At 40.2% G+C, this 17,334-nt stretch overlaps 1 protein-coding gene across 1 annotated transcript in view; it reads right to left on the minus strand.

The window, feature by feature from the left end:
- Positions 1-2,609: 2,609 nt before the first annotated feature.
- The window catches only part of LOC140491202 (EF-hand calcium-binding domain-containing protein 5-like), a 164,711-nt gene continuing 149,986 nt past the window's right edge, over positions 2,610-17,334 (minus strand). The window contains exons 17-18 of the mRNA XM_072589181.1: positions 16,485-16,581; positions 2,610-2,958 (exon numbers count right to left, since the gene is read on the minus strand). Coding sequence (XP_072445282.1) covers positions 2,807-2,958; positions 16,485-16,581 — 249 coding nt within the window. The 3' untranslated portion in view covers positions 2,610-2,806. The remainder of the gene's footprint in view (positions 2,959-16,484; positions 16,582-17,334) is intronic.

A 17,334-nucleotide genomic window follows, 5' to 3' on the forward strand; every position in this document is an offset into this window, starting at 1 on the left:
TCAAACCAGTTTCCATTCCTCAACGGGTTGTTTGAGAAATTTGCCAATTAGTTTTCTACTACTATCTACTGCAAACCTAAAAACCAAAGTTGGTCAATGTATGTTTTGATATTGCCACGGTCCCATAAGTTACAAGATCACCCTACCAGCAACCTTGTGCATTGGATTCGTGAATGGCCATGGTTTAATCTTAATGCTAAGATAGGGCACATCAAACCTATCCTGCACAAAAACAGCTACCCACATTGAATAATCACAGTCTATAATGTGCCAACTCATGGAAGGGTCTAAGGCCATGACTTTCAATCCTGAAGTGTGTCCATGTCTACAATAGATTACCCTGGAACAACAGAGCATTCAAACATTTTGGTCAGCTGGTGAAATGAGCTGTCTCACGCTGTTACTTCCCAGTGAACACATCGGTCATGTGTTATGTAAATTTATTATTAGTGTGATGCAAGATATGTGATGCATTCATCTCAATGACAGGCAGATGGTACTATAGCATGTTTCTTTGGCTGCAGCAGGCAGTGTGTCAAATGTGTTCATGCAGCCTGGGCTTGCAATTCTCAGAACATAGTGTCCAACGTTAGACAGTATTGGACAACAATTACTGAATAGTCCTGAATGCTCTAAGAATTAGAGCTTAAAAATTTGTTGCTGGAAAAGCGCAGCAGGTCAGGCAGCATCAAAGGAGCAGGAGAATCGACGTTTCGGGCATCAGCCCTTCTTCAGCTTATGCCTGAAACGTCGATGCTTCTGCTCCTTTGATGCTGTCTGATCTGCTGTGCTTTTCCAAAAACACATTTTTAAGTTCTGATCTCCAGGATCTGCAGTCCTCACTTTCTCCTGCTCTAAGAATTACACCAGAAACCATTTGTTATGATCAGTCAGGCCAGCAGTGTGCTTCATTTGTGCGTGCTAATTGTAAGATATATTTGCACATAGGACCTTATTCTTACAGGCAAAAGGAATATGTCCCCCTATTGTAACTTTTTCAATGAGAAAACAGCTATCCTTGCTGTGTCCCCACGTTCAGGTCCTGACAGGAACCAAATTGCCTGATTTAGATTTAATAAATTAACTCAGATTGACAGTCAATTGTTCCTGCTGCATCTTTATGCCAATAAAAGATCAACCAGTTAGCACCTCTTCCATGCTGTATAAATTACTGCTTCCTGATGGTTTTCTTGAGGTCCAGTCCTGATGAATGCAAGATGAAAAGCTTCAACTACAGGTCTCTTTTTAAGCAACATTTAAATTCGATAACTCAAAGCAATTTACTTAGCTTCCGTTTCTGGTTCAGATTTCCAACATTCACCATAATTTGTTTTGGTTACATAAATTAGAATTTGCAGTAGCTTAAATAGAGAATAAATGTAGAACACAAGTAAGATATTTTCCAAGTGAACAAAGCACTTTTAACCTTCACATAAGTTTGATAAAATGTTTCAAATACTCACATATGTTTTGAAAGATTTAAACATTTACAAATTCTGATATATTCCCAGAACAAAGCCACTTCAAAACAATATTTAAGAGGGGATGAGGAAAAGCATTTTCTCCCGAGACGTGGGAAACTTTGGAACTTTTTCTTAAAAGGCAATGGAAGCAGAGTCTTTGAATATTTTTAAGGCAAAGATAGATTTGTGACAAGAAAGGGGGGGGGTGGTGGAAGGTTATCATGTAGGGAGGAATGTTGAGTAGTCAGATCAGCCATGATCTTATTAAATGTCAGAGTAGGTTCAAAGAGTCGTCTATTCCTGATCCTAATTCATATCTTTGTATGTGACTGTACTGCAATATAACTTTCTAATATTGTTGGATAGCAAACTGAGCACCATAACTTAATCTATCCCATTATAGGTGCATTGCAAATTCTACTTTTATTAATTGTTAAAGGAATTAGCATTTGTAAATCTACAGTGATCCAAAAAACAGAATGATGGCAGGGTAGCAGGCTCTTGTGATAGTTAGTACGGCTTGTTCTCAAAGTAGGACAGAGACATAAATTGAAAAGGATATCAGATCTCTGACTGTACAGTGGATAGGAAATTATGCTAATAAAAAAGGTAATTGATTTCTCATTGCTAGAAGTAGTCAGTATGGCACTCTTTGTTGTAGTGGTTTGTTGCTAAAAAAGCAATGGTAAATGTTTTGCTCCAATTGTTAATGTTATCAAAATATTTGATACATCAGAATATCTCATCAGGATATCTGTGCATTAATAACATCGCTGCAAAAGATACTAAACTCTGGTCTTAAAGTCAATTTACATTTTCATTGAATTAGAAAGAATAACAATAATGTCGAACATGCTGTTATATGAAATATTTGTTTGTTGTGTCACCATAGTCAGTAGACCATAGCGGCTGCTCTCTCGTTAGAGAATATTTGGTAATATTCATGAATCTAGGAGAAAGCTTGATGCAAGGATGGGAAAGAATGGAATCAGAAATTTGGGTATAAAGATCATTAGAGTGGGAAGACTTCATGGACAATAAACACTGGTATATATTTTTGGGATGAATGGTCCGATTCTGTGCTGTAGATTCTACATAATTCACTGTAAAACAAATTGTAATTTTATCATTTTGATTTCACCCACACAGATTAGATCATTGACGACTATCCATATTCATACGCGCCGCGCACGCGGGCGCGCACACACACACACACACGAGATGGCTGTAGTTATTGAATGCCTGCAAACTTCATTGAGACAATAAGAAAACATTTCCTTTCAGAAAAGAAATTCTACTGGGAGCAAGTTCCTCCTGGATTGGAAAGTATCAATGCATTGCTTTCATGTAGAGGCTAAGTGGCAAACAGAGGGAGGTCTGTAGAAGCTTTTCAGTTTTGATTTAAGTTGTATTATGCAGAAGGTGGTGTATGCCCAGTGATACAGATAATAGACAACCAGTGATCCAGACTTCCACACTTCCCTGCCAGTGATACCTGGAAAACACAGAGATTTAAATCATTTTTTTTCAAAATTACATCACACACAAAATATCTTTGCTACAAGATTATATGTACTTTAAACAAAATATTACAATGTTGCATTTAACACAAATCACATGCATAACCAATGCTGGCTTTAGTCAGGTGTCTGCCCTTTGTAGTTCTGTATTTATATCTGAAGGGCTCTGCAATGGCTTAAGGGCTTCACTTGACATATTTAAAGAAAGCTAACTGACAAAATAAAGACAAGAGCAGGTGGCAAGAATCAAAACTAAATGCAACTTTCTGGTTGGTACCAGGTGATGGCAGGAAAGCTTCAGTTTCATCTATTATCGGTGTCATTAGGTATTGTACAGAAGATGTGTTTTATGTATTAGTTGATGTTCTTTGTTGATAGACTGACATTTCTTTCTCTTCACAGTATTGTCACAAATTCTACTTTCACAAAGATGTGTAAACAATGCACCAGCTTTGATAGGAATGCCTGATGTGTGGATTTTAGCCCTTTAAATTTAATGCAGAGATATTTCTGGATTATTCCACGGCAGAGAAAGTAGGTAAGTCACCTGTTGCTAGGCTAATCCTATTTCCACCTTGACCTTTCATGAAAGGCCATCAAACTAAATATTAACTCTCCTTCTCTCTTCACAGAAGCAGTCTGACCTGCTCTTGACCATCGACGTTTCGGGCAAAAGCCCTTCATCAGAAGGGCTTTTGCCCGAAACGTCGATTCCGCTGCTCGTTGGATGCTGCCTGAACTGCTGTGCTCTTCCAGCACCACTAATCCAGTATTTGGTTTTCAGCATCTGCAGTCATTGTTTTTACCGTGCTCTTGACCATCTCTAGTTGCTCTAACATCTGCAATGATACAACTCAGTGATTTTGTCAGCCATGTCCGTGGCCAATATGCATCAATTACTTAGAGGCAGGATCTAATAAAGATTTGCAAGTTTCCTTTACCAATGGTCATTCATGAACCAATTCAGCTGTACTAATACTGTCTTTTTAATCCCTAGATTTTTAAACTGAATTTAGGAGGATAGCAGAAACAAATACTTTCTGTATTGCTTCAATTATTATAAGATTGTGTCTTTTGTATAAGTGAATTAAATTGTACTAATATTATGACAATTTTACAACAGTAAAGAATACCTACGAAATACAATAATCCAAAGTGCTATCCTTGAAGTTGACAACCATACCCTCATGGACTAGTATTTTATAAAACAACACACATAGTGCCTCTACATGGTCAGGACATGAAACTACACTTTAACAAAGAACAACAATAATACTATCCTGTACTGGTCAGTCATTGACTTGTGTACAGTGCTCAGCAAAGCTCTATGTACTTAAGTTTTAATGAAGATTTCCTCCTCTTTTAATTGTCCCATTCTTCTCATGCTCATGTTTGTTTTCAGCTCCTGAGGGTTCAACTGCTCTTACAGATCTTTGCCTTTGCCACTCTGTGGAGCCAGTGTGGGCAGATAAAGTCAGATTCCAACATAATCCTAACCTTGATGAGCAAGCACTTTTCAGCAGACAAGTATAAATAGCAATCAGGAGTGACTTGATCATCATCCCGCTGAGGGACATGCTGAGACTGTAGTTCTGAAGCTCCTGAGACCAGCTAAATTACCACAAACAAGCGATTGTATGTGGGACCTTAACGCTTTATGGGCTTAGTGTGTCGATTTTTCCACATCCTGGGATATTTCACCATTAATAAATATTTTCAGACTTGCTGCAAATAATCTATCTTCCAAGTGAGCAGGCCATAGCTATAAATTTGAAGTAAATATCTATGCTTGATCCCAGTCTTGGGGTAGTAAGATCAATTGACCAACCAGGACAAGTGGCCAGCTTCTTGGCTGTAGATTTCATTTATAATGCACAGAACTTGTAGACTTTGTGATTTTGATTTCAGGCCATTCCTAAGTATAAAGTCCTTTGATTTTTTTTTAAGCTGATTAGTAATTAGACAGTGATTCTAATGATGGTTTAAAATCAACTTCAGCTCTGTCACATGATCAATGGAAGAAAAATTGAGCATTCAAAGTTGAATTGAAACAACACTTCTTTTATCTAAATGCATTCACAGGATTAAACTAAAAAATATTCTTTGTAACATTACCCCCTGAGACTACTCACAATCTTGCCATCCCATTTGTCCTTGAACTACACTTTTGATCCCACCTTGATTTCATCAGCGAAATTGCCTTTTCCATTTCTGTAATATCACCTCATTCTCAGCTTATGTGTTGCTGAAACCCTCATCTATATCTTTTTAGCTCTAGATTCAAGCATTTCAAAGCTCTCCGGGGAGTCTCTGAAATGTGTCGGCTAGATGACAGATTTTTGATGCAGTGTGATGCCAACAGTATGCACTCAATTCCTGTAATGGCTGAGGTCACTATGAAGACTGCCACCTTCTCAGCCTTATCCCTCACCTGCAGCCTGGTGACCCTCAAGTTAATTCACCATCAGTTATGTGTCTTTAATGTGACAGCAGTCTATGATCACCTGGGACAATGGTGACTTTTTATTTTTCACCTTCTGCAACCATTATGGCACAGTGGCTCAGTGGTTAGCACTACTGCCTCACAGCTCCAGGGTCTTGGGTCTGACCCCAGCCTAGGGTGGCTGTCTGTGTGGAGTTTGTACATTCTCCCTGTGTCTGTGTGGGTTTCCTCCCATAATCCAAAGATGTGCAGGTCAGGTGAATTGGCCATGCTAAATTGCCCATAGTGTTCAGAGATGCATAGGTTAGGTACATGAGTCAGGGATAAATGTAGGAGAATGGGTCTGGGTGGGATACTCTTCAGATGGTTGGTTTGAGCTGAAGAGCCTGTTTCCACACAGTAGGGATTCTAATTCATTAATTCACACCAAAGTTTGTTGCTCATATTCTAACTTACACCAAGTCTTAGTCAGCCCTCATGCCTGTGCTTGGCTCCTGCATATGTGATGCTTTAACATTAAAATTCTCATCCATTTTTCTCAGATCCCTCCAAGATATTATCTTCACATATGTCCAAATCTGACCTCGTGTGCATCTAATTTTCATCACTACAATATTAGTGGCTGGGTCTGCAACTGCTTCGGACCTGAACTCTGGAATTTCCTTCCTAAACCCCACCAATTCTCTGTTGCTCTCTCTTTCTTCCTTTAAGTCAAGTCCTGAAACCTCCCATTTTGATCAAGCCTGTCACCTTTCCAATATCTCCCAAGTAGCTTGTTCAAATTTTGTTTGATAACCCAGTTGAGAAGCAGCCTGGAGTGATTTACTATCTCAAAGGTGCTACATAAATGCAAAGTTGGTGTTGTAACTATTTCGTAGCTTTTTTAAAAAAGCTATCTAATGTTTTAAGAGGTCTGAGTGCTCAATTTGATTCTTGTCTTCAGTTGTCATTGTTTCCTTTGTTGGATGTCACCTTGCTCTCTAGTTTTCTCTCTATTAGATGATTCCTTAAGTACTTGTCTCACAAACACTAAACTTCTCACCTCAGTCATTTCCATTTTGCTCCATCTCCCCCACCATTGGATCATCCTTAAAGCCTAGCTCTTTGCAGGGCAGTATGGTGGCTCAATAGTTAGCATTGCAGTCTCACAGCACTAAGGACCCAGGTTCGGTTCCAGCCTCAGGTGAATATCTGTGTGGATTCCCTTCAGGTGCTCTGTTTTTCCTCCCACAATCCAAAGATGTACAGGTTAGGTGAATTGACCATGCTAAATTGCCCATTGCATTAGTCAGGGGTAAATATAGGGTAGGGGTATGGGTCTTAGTGAGTTACTCTTCAGAGGGTTGGTGTGGACATGTTGGGTTGAAGGACCTGTTTTCATACTGTAGGGTCTCTAATAACTTTGGTCCTTTCATCTGATTTTACTTCCTTTTCAGGTCTGACCTTTAAAGATAAGGAATTTAGGAACATTTTAGTACTTTCAAGATGCTGGTCTTGTTTTCAGAGGGGGGGGAAGGTGCCTGTGAGTAGCTGGGAAACCTGGGAACGTCAAATTGAAGGACTTCATTAGAATTCTTTTTTAACTGTTTCTTTCCTGACATATGGACAGGTTGAAGGATGACTACACCACAAGACAGCAGTCAGCAGCCACTGGAGAAATTTTCTTAGAACTAACAGGATCAAGAATTATGGTGGTGCTGAGAGGAGTGAGGTGTAGGGATTTGGAATCAGCAGTGAAGGAGGGAGAGAAACCTAGGGTATAGTGGGATTAGGGTTGATCACAAGGTGGTGAATGGGGTAGGGGACATTATGGATCAGGATGTTGATGAAAGATTGAAGGTGGGATAACAGATTAAAGGGGAAAGGGCAGATCGCAGGAGATGATGTGAGCAGTTAGTAAATTGTGGTAAGTTTACTTGCTGGTCCAGGCAAAACACCCCAATTGTTCAGGTCCACAATCAATGTCAAAAAGCCATTTCCCTGCTGCCGCTGGCAACTACCTATCTCTTTAGCTTTTGGGTTGCCCCAAGTCCCAGAAATCCAGCCTTGCACCTGTAACCGGGCATCTTTGTACCTTAGATGGCACTATTAATGGCGACTTGTGAACTTTTCACTCAACACATGTGAGAACATGTGACAATAAAGCTACTTCAAATCATTTCAATGCAGCTGTTATATTCAAATTAATGGAATATGAGACACACACCCCTTTAAGCATTATGATAGCTGCCTCGCCCCCAGATACGGATTACCCATTCAAAGCCAGACCTGTCCCAGTCAGATCGCAAGATGGAACTGTGTTCCCCATTTTCAGCAGTTTGCCCTTACATAGATACTGTTCTGCCTGTCCACTAAGATTGACCATTATATCCACTATAAAGATGTAACTTGAAGGGTCTTATGGCACAGAGGTCCCTACATTTCGGGACAGAAAGCCTGGATTCAAATCCTACATCTAGATATATCATAACATGTCTGAACAGGTTGATTGTCAAAATGTGAATATAAACGTAAGTTGTGTTGTATACTGCTGGAAAGGAAAATAAGTAGCCAGTGCTACTGAAACTTTCTAAGGTGCGTGTTCACTTTTTCTGATTTCCTCTCTCTCTGTATCCGAAACAGCTTCTCCTTTTCAAGGGTAAAAATCAGAATCTCAGCACTTGGAAAATATAATCACAAATGTGACCTAATACAGCCTAACGTAATACGCAAGTAAAGCCAACCTTTTGACATACCAAACTGGTGATCTGTAACAAACACACAGTGCAGGAGGAACTCAGCAGGTCCAGTATCCTCAGCACCATAGGGTGGCACAGTGGCTCAGTGGTTAGCACTGCTGCCTCACAGCACCAGGGACCCAGGTTCAATTCCCGCCTCGGCAACTGTCTATGTAGAGTTTGCATGTTCTCCGTGTCTGTGTGGGTTTCCTCTTCGGTGGCTCCAGTTTCCTCCCACAATCCAAAAGATGTGCAGGTTAGGTGAATTAGCCATGCTAAATTTTCCATAATGTTAGCTGGTTTATTCAGGCTTAAATTGGGGAATGGGTCTGGATGGGTTGCTCTTCAGAGGGTCAGTATGGACTTGTTAGGCTAAAGGGCCTGTTTCCACACTATAGGGAATCTAGTCTAATCATAAAGAGAGAGAGCTAATTTCAAGTTGAATGTGACTCCTCTTTAAAACTCACTGTGTTGGTTTTATGGTTTTTATTCCACCTGCAGAGGCTGCTGTTGTACTTTGAAACTGACATTCGCCTGATCATGAGAAATGAAAGGTGACATCAGTGTGACTCCACTCTGGTTGCCAGCACAATCTCTGCTTGGAGCAAACACTGACAGTGAAATGGCTACTACCTGCTGTGATTGAAACAGAGCAAGTCTTATACAACTCAGATGACATGCTGTTCAGCTTAGATGCGCCAGCCTGAATGTATGTTAGCTGCAGACACTCATGATAAATTAAGGCAACAGTCACTTGGATGAGGAATAAATGGCAGAAAACCAAAGAGCAAAGTTAGATAAAAACAATGTGTTTAGACCACCAGGTGGAGGCACGGACAATATCATCTCATTGCTCACTGCATTGTTGGATTTCTCCTGATATATAGTTTCCTTAGTTACAAAGCACACAACACCAGGTTATAGTCCAAGAGGTTTATTTGGAAGCACTAGCTTTCAAAGCACCACTCCTTCATCAGGTAGTTGTGCAACCACCTGATGAAGGAGTGGTGCTCTGAAAGCTAGTGCTTCCAATTAAATCTGTAGTCATGATTTGGAGATGCCGGTGTTGGACTGGGGTGTACAAAGTTAAAAATCACACAACACTAGGTTATAGTCCAACAGGTTTAATTGGAAGCACACTAGCTTTCGGAGTGACGCTCCTTCATCAGGTGATTGTGGAGGGCTCGATCGTAACACAGAATTTATAGCAAAAATTATAATTTCAGTTACATCACACTGCAAATTTTTGCTATAAATTCTGTGTTACAATCGAGTCCTCCACAATCACCTGATGAAGGAGCATCGCTCCGATTCCAATTAAACCTGTTGGACTATAACCTGGTGTTGTGTGATTTTTAACTATGACGACTATAGTTTTCTTCGACCTATTCAACACAAAGACAATTACAAATTCACAAAAACTTCAGTAAAGCGTTTGACAAGGTTCCCCATGGGAGATTGATTAGCAAGGTTAGATCTCATGGAACACAGGGAGAACAAGCCATTTGGATACAGAACTGGCTCAAAGGTAGAAGACAGAGTGTGGTGGTGGAGGGTTGTTTTTCAGACTGAAGGCCTGTGACCAGTGGAGTGCTACAAGGATTAGTGCTGGGCCCTCTACTTTTTGTCATTTACATCAATGATTTGGATGCGAGCATAAGAGCTACAGTTAGTGGACACCAAAACTGGAGGTGTGGTGGACAGCGAAGAGGGTTACCTCAGATTACAACAGGATTTGGACCAGATGAGCCAATGCGCTGAAAGGTGGCAGATGGAGTTTAATTCAGATAAATGCGAGGTGCTGCATTTTGGGAAAGCAAATCTTAGCAGGACTTATACACTTAATGGTAAGGTCCTAGGGAGTGTTGCTGAACAAAGAGACCTTGGAGTGCAGGTTCATAGCTCCTTGAAAGTGGAGTCGCAGGTAGATAGGATAGTGAAGAAGGCGTTTGGTATGCTTTCCTTTATTGGTCAGAGTATTAAGTACAGGAGTTGGGAGGTCATGTTGCGGCTGTACAGGATATTGGTTAGGCCACTGTTGGAATATTGCATGCAATTCTGGTCTCCTTCCTATTGGAAAGATATTGTGAAACTTGAATGGGTTCAGAAAAGATTTACAAAGATGTTGCCAGGGTTGGAGGTTTTGAGCTACAGGGAGAGGCTGAACAGACTGGGGCTGTTTTCCCTGGAGCGTCGGAGGCTGAGTGGTGACCTTATAGAGGTTTACAAAATTATGAGGGGCATGGATAGAGTAAATAGACAAAGTCTTTTCCCTGGGATTGGGGAGTCCAGAACTAGAGGGCATAGGTTTAGGGTGAGAGGGGAAAGATAGAAAAGAGACCTAAGGGGCAACATTTTCACATAGAGGGTGGTACATGTATAGAATGAGCTGCCAGAGGATGTGGTGGAGGCTGGTACAATTGCAACATTTAAGAGGCATTTGGATGGGTATATGAATAGGAAGGGTTTGGAGGGATATGGGCCAGGTGCTGGCAGATGGGACTAGATTGGGTTGGGATATCTGGTCGGCATGGACAGATTGGACCGAAGGGTCTGTTTCCATGCTGTACATCTCTATGACTCTATGACTCTAATTAATAGATTAATAAAAAATGACACTCAATCTCAATATTACACACCCATTTTACATCATTTTTTCTTTCTTTACATTAACAGCCTCTTTGCCTTTTGCACTGGACCTCTGCACCATCTCCCCTCTTACCCTTCCTCTACCTCTGTGAAAACCTTTAAAAAGAGCTTATTTTCCAAAACTTTTTGAGTTCTTAATTCTGGTTCTCTCTCCACAGATGCTGAATTTCTCCAGCATTCTCTATGTTTATTTCAGATTTCCAACATGTGCAGTAATTTCCTTTTATCTGCGCTTACACACAGTGGAATGCTAGGAATTTGATCCTGGGAGCACGCTGTGTACCTTTAGAATCTACATTCATTTTGCGAAACAAAACAAAAACAAAGAACTGTAAATGCTGGGAATCTGAAACAAAAACAGAGATTGCTGGATCAACTCTGAGGTAAAAACTGCTGGTTTGGAGCATCTGTGGAGAAAAATCAGAATTAATGTTTTGCGTCCAGTGATGGTTTTCTGAGGAAGGGTCACTGGACCTGAAATGTTAACTCTGTTTTCTCTCCATTGATGCCGCCAGACCCATTGAGATTTTCCAGATATTTCTGATTTTTTTCATTTTGTGAAATGTTGTTGCACTTGATGGAGCTTCTTATATTATTGAAATCCTGTGATAGCATCCACAAGAGACTGCTCAGTGATTAGCTCCAGGTCCACAACCTGCAACATGCAGAACTTCACCCCCTTCCAAACTGTCAAGAATTCCTGAATTCTGAACAGGCACTTGAACACTACCCAAGGCAGACCTCCTGTCGTCAACTGTACTTCACAGTAAACAGCTTCCAATTTAAAGAATTAATAATATCATCGATGCATGTGAATAAATGTGTTCAGTTAAAGCAGTCAGTGTCTCTGAAATAAAAGCAGAGAGCATTTTGCACCATAGCCTTGGAACTGTACCATGGATTCCACTGCACTCCAGACCACAGCTTCCAAAAGCAAAGGGATGATATATTTAAATCATTCACTGAAACAGCATTACTTAATTTAGTGGTTAAGTAAAGATGCCTGAACCAAGATGGAGCCTCTATTTCAGTTTGAAACTCGTTAACAGCACTCACATTAACCTATGACCAAAGAGTTAAAGTTATGAGATGATATATTTCCTAGCTGATAAAAGCTTTGTGTTGATCTGAATTTCATTCTTGAAAGTTGAAAGATCCTCAGTTATTTTTTAATACAAAATTCTGTACAGAGAAAGGTAGTGACAATGTGTTCAAAAACAGTAGAAATAAACTACTGGAACCTTCTTGCCACTAACAATGAAAGAGTGATATATTCAGCAGGATGTTCCTGACTTAGTGTAATTAATCTCAAATTGTGGCATGAATTACACAAACAACTATGTCATGTGGCAAGGATGGTGCAGCAATAGATTTGAAGCCAGAGTAGTTTGGTCCAGAGAAAAGCCCACAGAGAAAAGCAATATAATATTTCATACTCATAGACAGTGCAGAATATTAATTATCTTTGAAATTAAAAACAAGCTTTCTCCTCCATCACAATGATAATCTTTGTCATGTGTCAGTTACAAAATCAATTATTTGCCATGATCCACCCTGCAGTTTTTTTTAGATTCAGTGATTAACTCATCTCCTAAATTTCTTTGGCCATTTCAAAGCACAGGTCAGGAATATGATGGAATAATTCACACTTGCCTGAATGAAATGCTGCTCCAACAACTCTCAACCATCTCAATACCATTCAGGACAAAACAACACACTTGATTAGTACCACAGCCACAAACATTCACTCTCTCCACCATCGACGCTCAGTCACATCAGTGTGTACCATCTACAAGATGCATTGCAGAAATTCACCAAGGCTCTTTAGAAAGCACGTTTCAATCTCACAACTACACCCATTTACAAGGTAAAAGGCAATAAATACATTGGAACACCATTTACTCGTCAAGCTGCTCATTATCCGGATTTGAAAATATGTTGCCATTCCTTCACTGATGCTGGGTGAAAATTCCTCCCTAATAGTATAATAGTTGTACTTACACCAAATGGACAGCAGAGGTTCAGGAAGGCAGCTCACTACCATTTTCTTGAGGGCAATTTCCATTAGGCAGTAGCTCAGCCAGTGATGCCTACATTCTCTGAATTAATTTTATAAAAAGAAATGGACTGTTGTCTATGTTATAGACCAGGCCAGATCTCCTCAAAACATATCAAGAAAGTAGCCCAGACCCTAACTTTGCTAGTTGTTTTAAGCAAGTGTAGAGTGTATATTCCAGGGTGATGCAGCTGGCCCAACACTCAGTTTTAAACAAACAGAATTTATTTGCAAGATTACCAAATGAAACACAAACAAAAGAGAACAGAATATAGATTAACTAAACCTATCTAAAAACCCAACAGACTATCCCAACTTAATGATGCTGTTCCAAATTCCTGCAACAATCCCCAGAAACACTCCTTGGCAAAAAAAAAGGAAAATCAAACACAGAGTTTACAGAAGAGAGACGTAGTAGAGAGATTCAGCATGGAACACCTTCTTCCATGTCGCTGTTGCTTGGACCAGTAGCCTCAAAACTGACTGACTAGCAGCTCTGAACAGCCAGACTGCTAAAAAAAACAAAACAAACTAGAGAAAAGCTGAATTGGGACAACTAGCCAATCCCCTTTCATGGTCTAAGGTCTTTTTTTTAAAACTTGAAAATGTTCTAAAATAGTTAAACCCAGACTTTTCAGAGTTGTTGCTTTTACGAACTCTCTGAAAAAAAAGGTAAGGATAACACAACCTTGTTTAAGGAGCAGCATTGTCACACCTCCCCCCTTTAAAAAAGGAAGCATCAACATCCAAAGATGGCTTCATTTTAATAACCCTTAAGCTTATATTGTTAGTATTCTACAATATACATATAATTTACATTGACTATCAACATGCAAACATGAATTACTACATTCTGTCTACTTCAGTCTGTTTCACTCCTGCTACCTTGCCACCCTTGTGCTTCCTCCAAGTGTTGTTCAACATGGAGGGTGGTGATTCATTAGCTGAAGGAGGATGGTACGTGGTAAGCAATAAGAGGTTTCCTTGATCATGTTTAACGTGACTTCAAGGATTCAATGTCTAGGACTGGCGCGCAATTTCTTGTCAACCGGGAGCGGCAGATTCAAAATACAGACAATGTCTAGGACTCCCAGGTCAACTCCCTCCCGACTGTATACCACTGTGTCACCACCACTGCTGGGTCTATCCTGCCGGTGGGACAGGGACATATCCAGGGATGGTAATGGTGGTGTCTGGGGTGTTATCTGGAAGGTATGATTCCATAAGAATGACTATGTCAGGCTGTTGCTTGACTAGTCTGTGAGACAGCTCTCCCAGTTTCGGCACTAACCCCCAGATGTTGGTATGGAAGATTTTGCTTGGTTGACAGGGCTATTTGTGTTTTCGGCATTGTCTTTTCTGGTTGCAAGATCGATGCCAGCTGGTCTGTCCCATTTTATTTCTTTGTTGACTTCCTAGCTTCCTTATTGTCGACTTCCTTATTGATACAACTGAGTGGCTTGCTAGGCCATTTCAGAGGGCAGTTGAGAATCACCCACATTGCTGTGGCTCTGGAGTCACATATAGGCCAGACTAGGTGAGGATGGCAGATTTCCTTCCCTAAACAACATTAGTGAACCAGATGGGTTTTTCCGACAATTGATAATGGTTTCATAGTCATCAGTTGACTCTTAATTCCAGATTTTAATAAAAATTGAATTCAAACATAGGTCCTCAGAACATTATTCTGGGTTTCTGGATTAATAGTCAAGTGATAATACCATCAAGCCATCACCTCCCCCGATTCATTCTTTTTCTCTTTCCTCTGCTTTTAATCATAATTCAAACTGTTCCATTTCTGTTGCCCTTTCCTTGTCTTTTGCCTCTAACTCAAGCTGTTGTAGTTCTGTTCGCCGAGCTGGGAATTTGTCTTGCAAATGTTTCGTCCCCTGTCTAGGTGACATCCTCAGTGCTTGGGAGCCTCCTGTGAAGCGCTTCTGTGCTGTTTCCTCCGGCATTTATAGTGACCTGTCTCTGCCGCTTCCGGTTGTCAGTTCGAGCTGTCCGCTGTAGTGGCCGGTATATTGGGTCCAGGTCGATGTGTTTGTTGATAGAGTCTGTGGATGAGTGCCATATCAACAAACACATCGACCTGGACCCAATATACTGGCCACTACAGCAGACAGCTCGAACTGACAACCGGAAGCGGCAGAGACAGGTCACTATAAATGCCGGAGAAAACAGCACAGAAGCGCTTCACAGGAGGCTCCCAAGCACTGAGGATGTCACCTAGACAGGGGACGAAACGTTTGTAAGACAAATTCCCAGCTCGGCGAACAGAACCACAACAACGAGCGCCCGAGCTACAAATCTTCTCCCAAATTCTAACTCAAGCTGCTTCACATTCACTTGAACTTTAGCCATCTCTAAAGATTCTGATGGTGTTTCCAGAAAATTTAAAAGCTGAGCTACTGCTGTAATTATTTCTCCTTTCCTCATGGAAGGTGGCAGCTCCAACTCCAGCTTGTCTGCTACTTCCAGCAGATTGATCTTAATCACCTTTTGCAAAACCCCCAAAGTCATTTCTTCCACCCCCCAGAAAACTCTTGCTGACTGAAAGAGCCATTGCTATCCCAAGCACTGTTTAAACCAACCATATTCAACACGCGGAACAAAAGACACTAACATGTACCACTCACTGCCTTTGACTCCAGCAACCCTAATCCCAACTGGAACAATGGAACAAATCCCAGAAAGAGCCCCAATCTGTTATGGACCAGGCCAGACCACCTCAAAACATTTCAAGGAAGTAACCCGAACTTTGCTGGTTGTTTTAAGCAGGTGTAGAGCTACCCAACCACTTAGTTTTAAACAAAACAGAATTTATTTGCAAGATTACCAAATGAAACGCAAATAAAAGAAAATAGAATATAGATTAACTTAACCTATCTGAAAACCCAACAGACTATCCCAACGTAATAATGCTGTTCCAAATACTTGCAGCAATCCCCACAAACACCACTTGGCAAAAAAGGTAAAATCAAACACAGGGTCTTACAGGAGAGAGGTATATGGCTGAGAGATTCAGCATGGAACACCTTCTTCCATGTAGCTGTTTCTTGAACCAGCAGCCTCAAAACAGACTGACTAGCAGCTCTGAACAGCCAGACTACTAAAACCAAACTGTAGGTAAAACTGAGCAGGGAGAACTGGCCACTCCCCTTTCATTGTACAAGTGTTTATTTTTAAACTTGAAAGCATTCTCAAGTAGTTAAACCCAGACTTTTCAGAATTGCTGCTTTTATGATCTCTACAAAAGAAAGCCAAGGACAGCATGACCTTGTTAAAGGAGTAGCATCATCATAACTATTAAAGGGAGTATTTACATTTAGAGTATGTATACTCTTGCATTACATTATCAAAATAACAATGTTTTGCAATAGCAAATTAAATGTTAAATTGCAGTAAATCACAAAGAATAAATTTGGTAATGCTGAGATTGCACTCCTTTCAATGGAGCTCTGCAAGGTGCAAATGCAGATTAAGTGTTGTGGAGCTTAAGTTCTATGTTCATTTGATGAGACTTATTAAACTTGACCATGTAAATTCATGTCTAGGACAGAAATTATACTCAATGTTTTATGTGGTGTTGATTTTACACTCTTTAATATTCTGTGTAAAAATAGCACATCTTACCTTTAAAGTAGAGAGACAAAATGTAATTGTCTACATGAACATTCTCATCAACAGGATCAAAGGAACAGATTTGATCAACTAAATCATTGTTCATGTTCTAAGAGGAGAAGAGCAAAAATACATTAATAGTACAAATTTAGGAATTGTATGATGTCAGATCAGCAGAGTGATAATTAACATTGACTCCAAACTATTATATATAGAAGGCAAGTGTCAATAATGAAACATTTTCAGATCCTGGTAAAGTAATGTGGTGCAGTTTTGCAACGTACATGACATATGGAGCGTTTTTAAAATTATTTATTAATTGCCTGGAGTAATTTTGTATTGGTTTATATTGAGGTAATGTTAAGTTCAGCTCATCTTAAGTTAAATCCATAGGCTGTTGGGAATATATGTTAGATCTAAATAGAAAGGGTTTTTATTTTTGAAAATCACAACAGTTTGCAAGAATGGAGCTTATTGTGATTTTCTAGTACTATTCACACATAATGTCAGAGGGGAACTAATCCTGCAGTCTGGATCTTGATCACATTGCAGTAGTATACTGCCCTTGGAGGAAAGGCACGCTGGCATTGGGGGCAGTCCAGAGAAGGTCTACTAGGCTAATACCAGGAATGAAGGGACTATCATAGAAATAACCCATCGTGAGTTTAACAACTTTCAATCTGAGCCAGGTGAACAATTTTCTTAGGACAGATGGTACTGGGTTTGGGGAATATTTGCATCAGAACTATCCTGAATGGAGGATGTTTAGACTGATGTTTGATTTGAGGATCCCTTGGTATACTGGTAGCAAAGTAATCAGTAGCCCCTCATCCATCAACCTTTGTCTTGTGTCACAGAAGAC

Source organism: Chiloscyllium punctatum, chromosome 19 (genome assembly GCF_047496795.1).
Source record: "Chiloscyllium punctatum isolate Juve2018m chromosome 19, sChiPun1.3, whole genome shotgun sequence".
In the NCBI taxonomy this organism is placed as follows: Eukaryota; Metazoa; Chordata; class Chondrichthyes; order Orectolobiformes; family Hemiscylliidae; genus Chiloscyllium; species Chiloscyllium punctatum.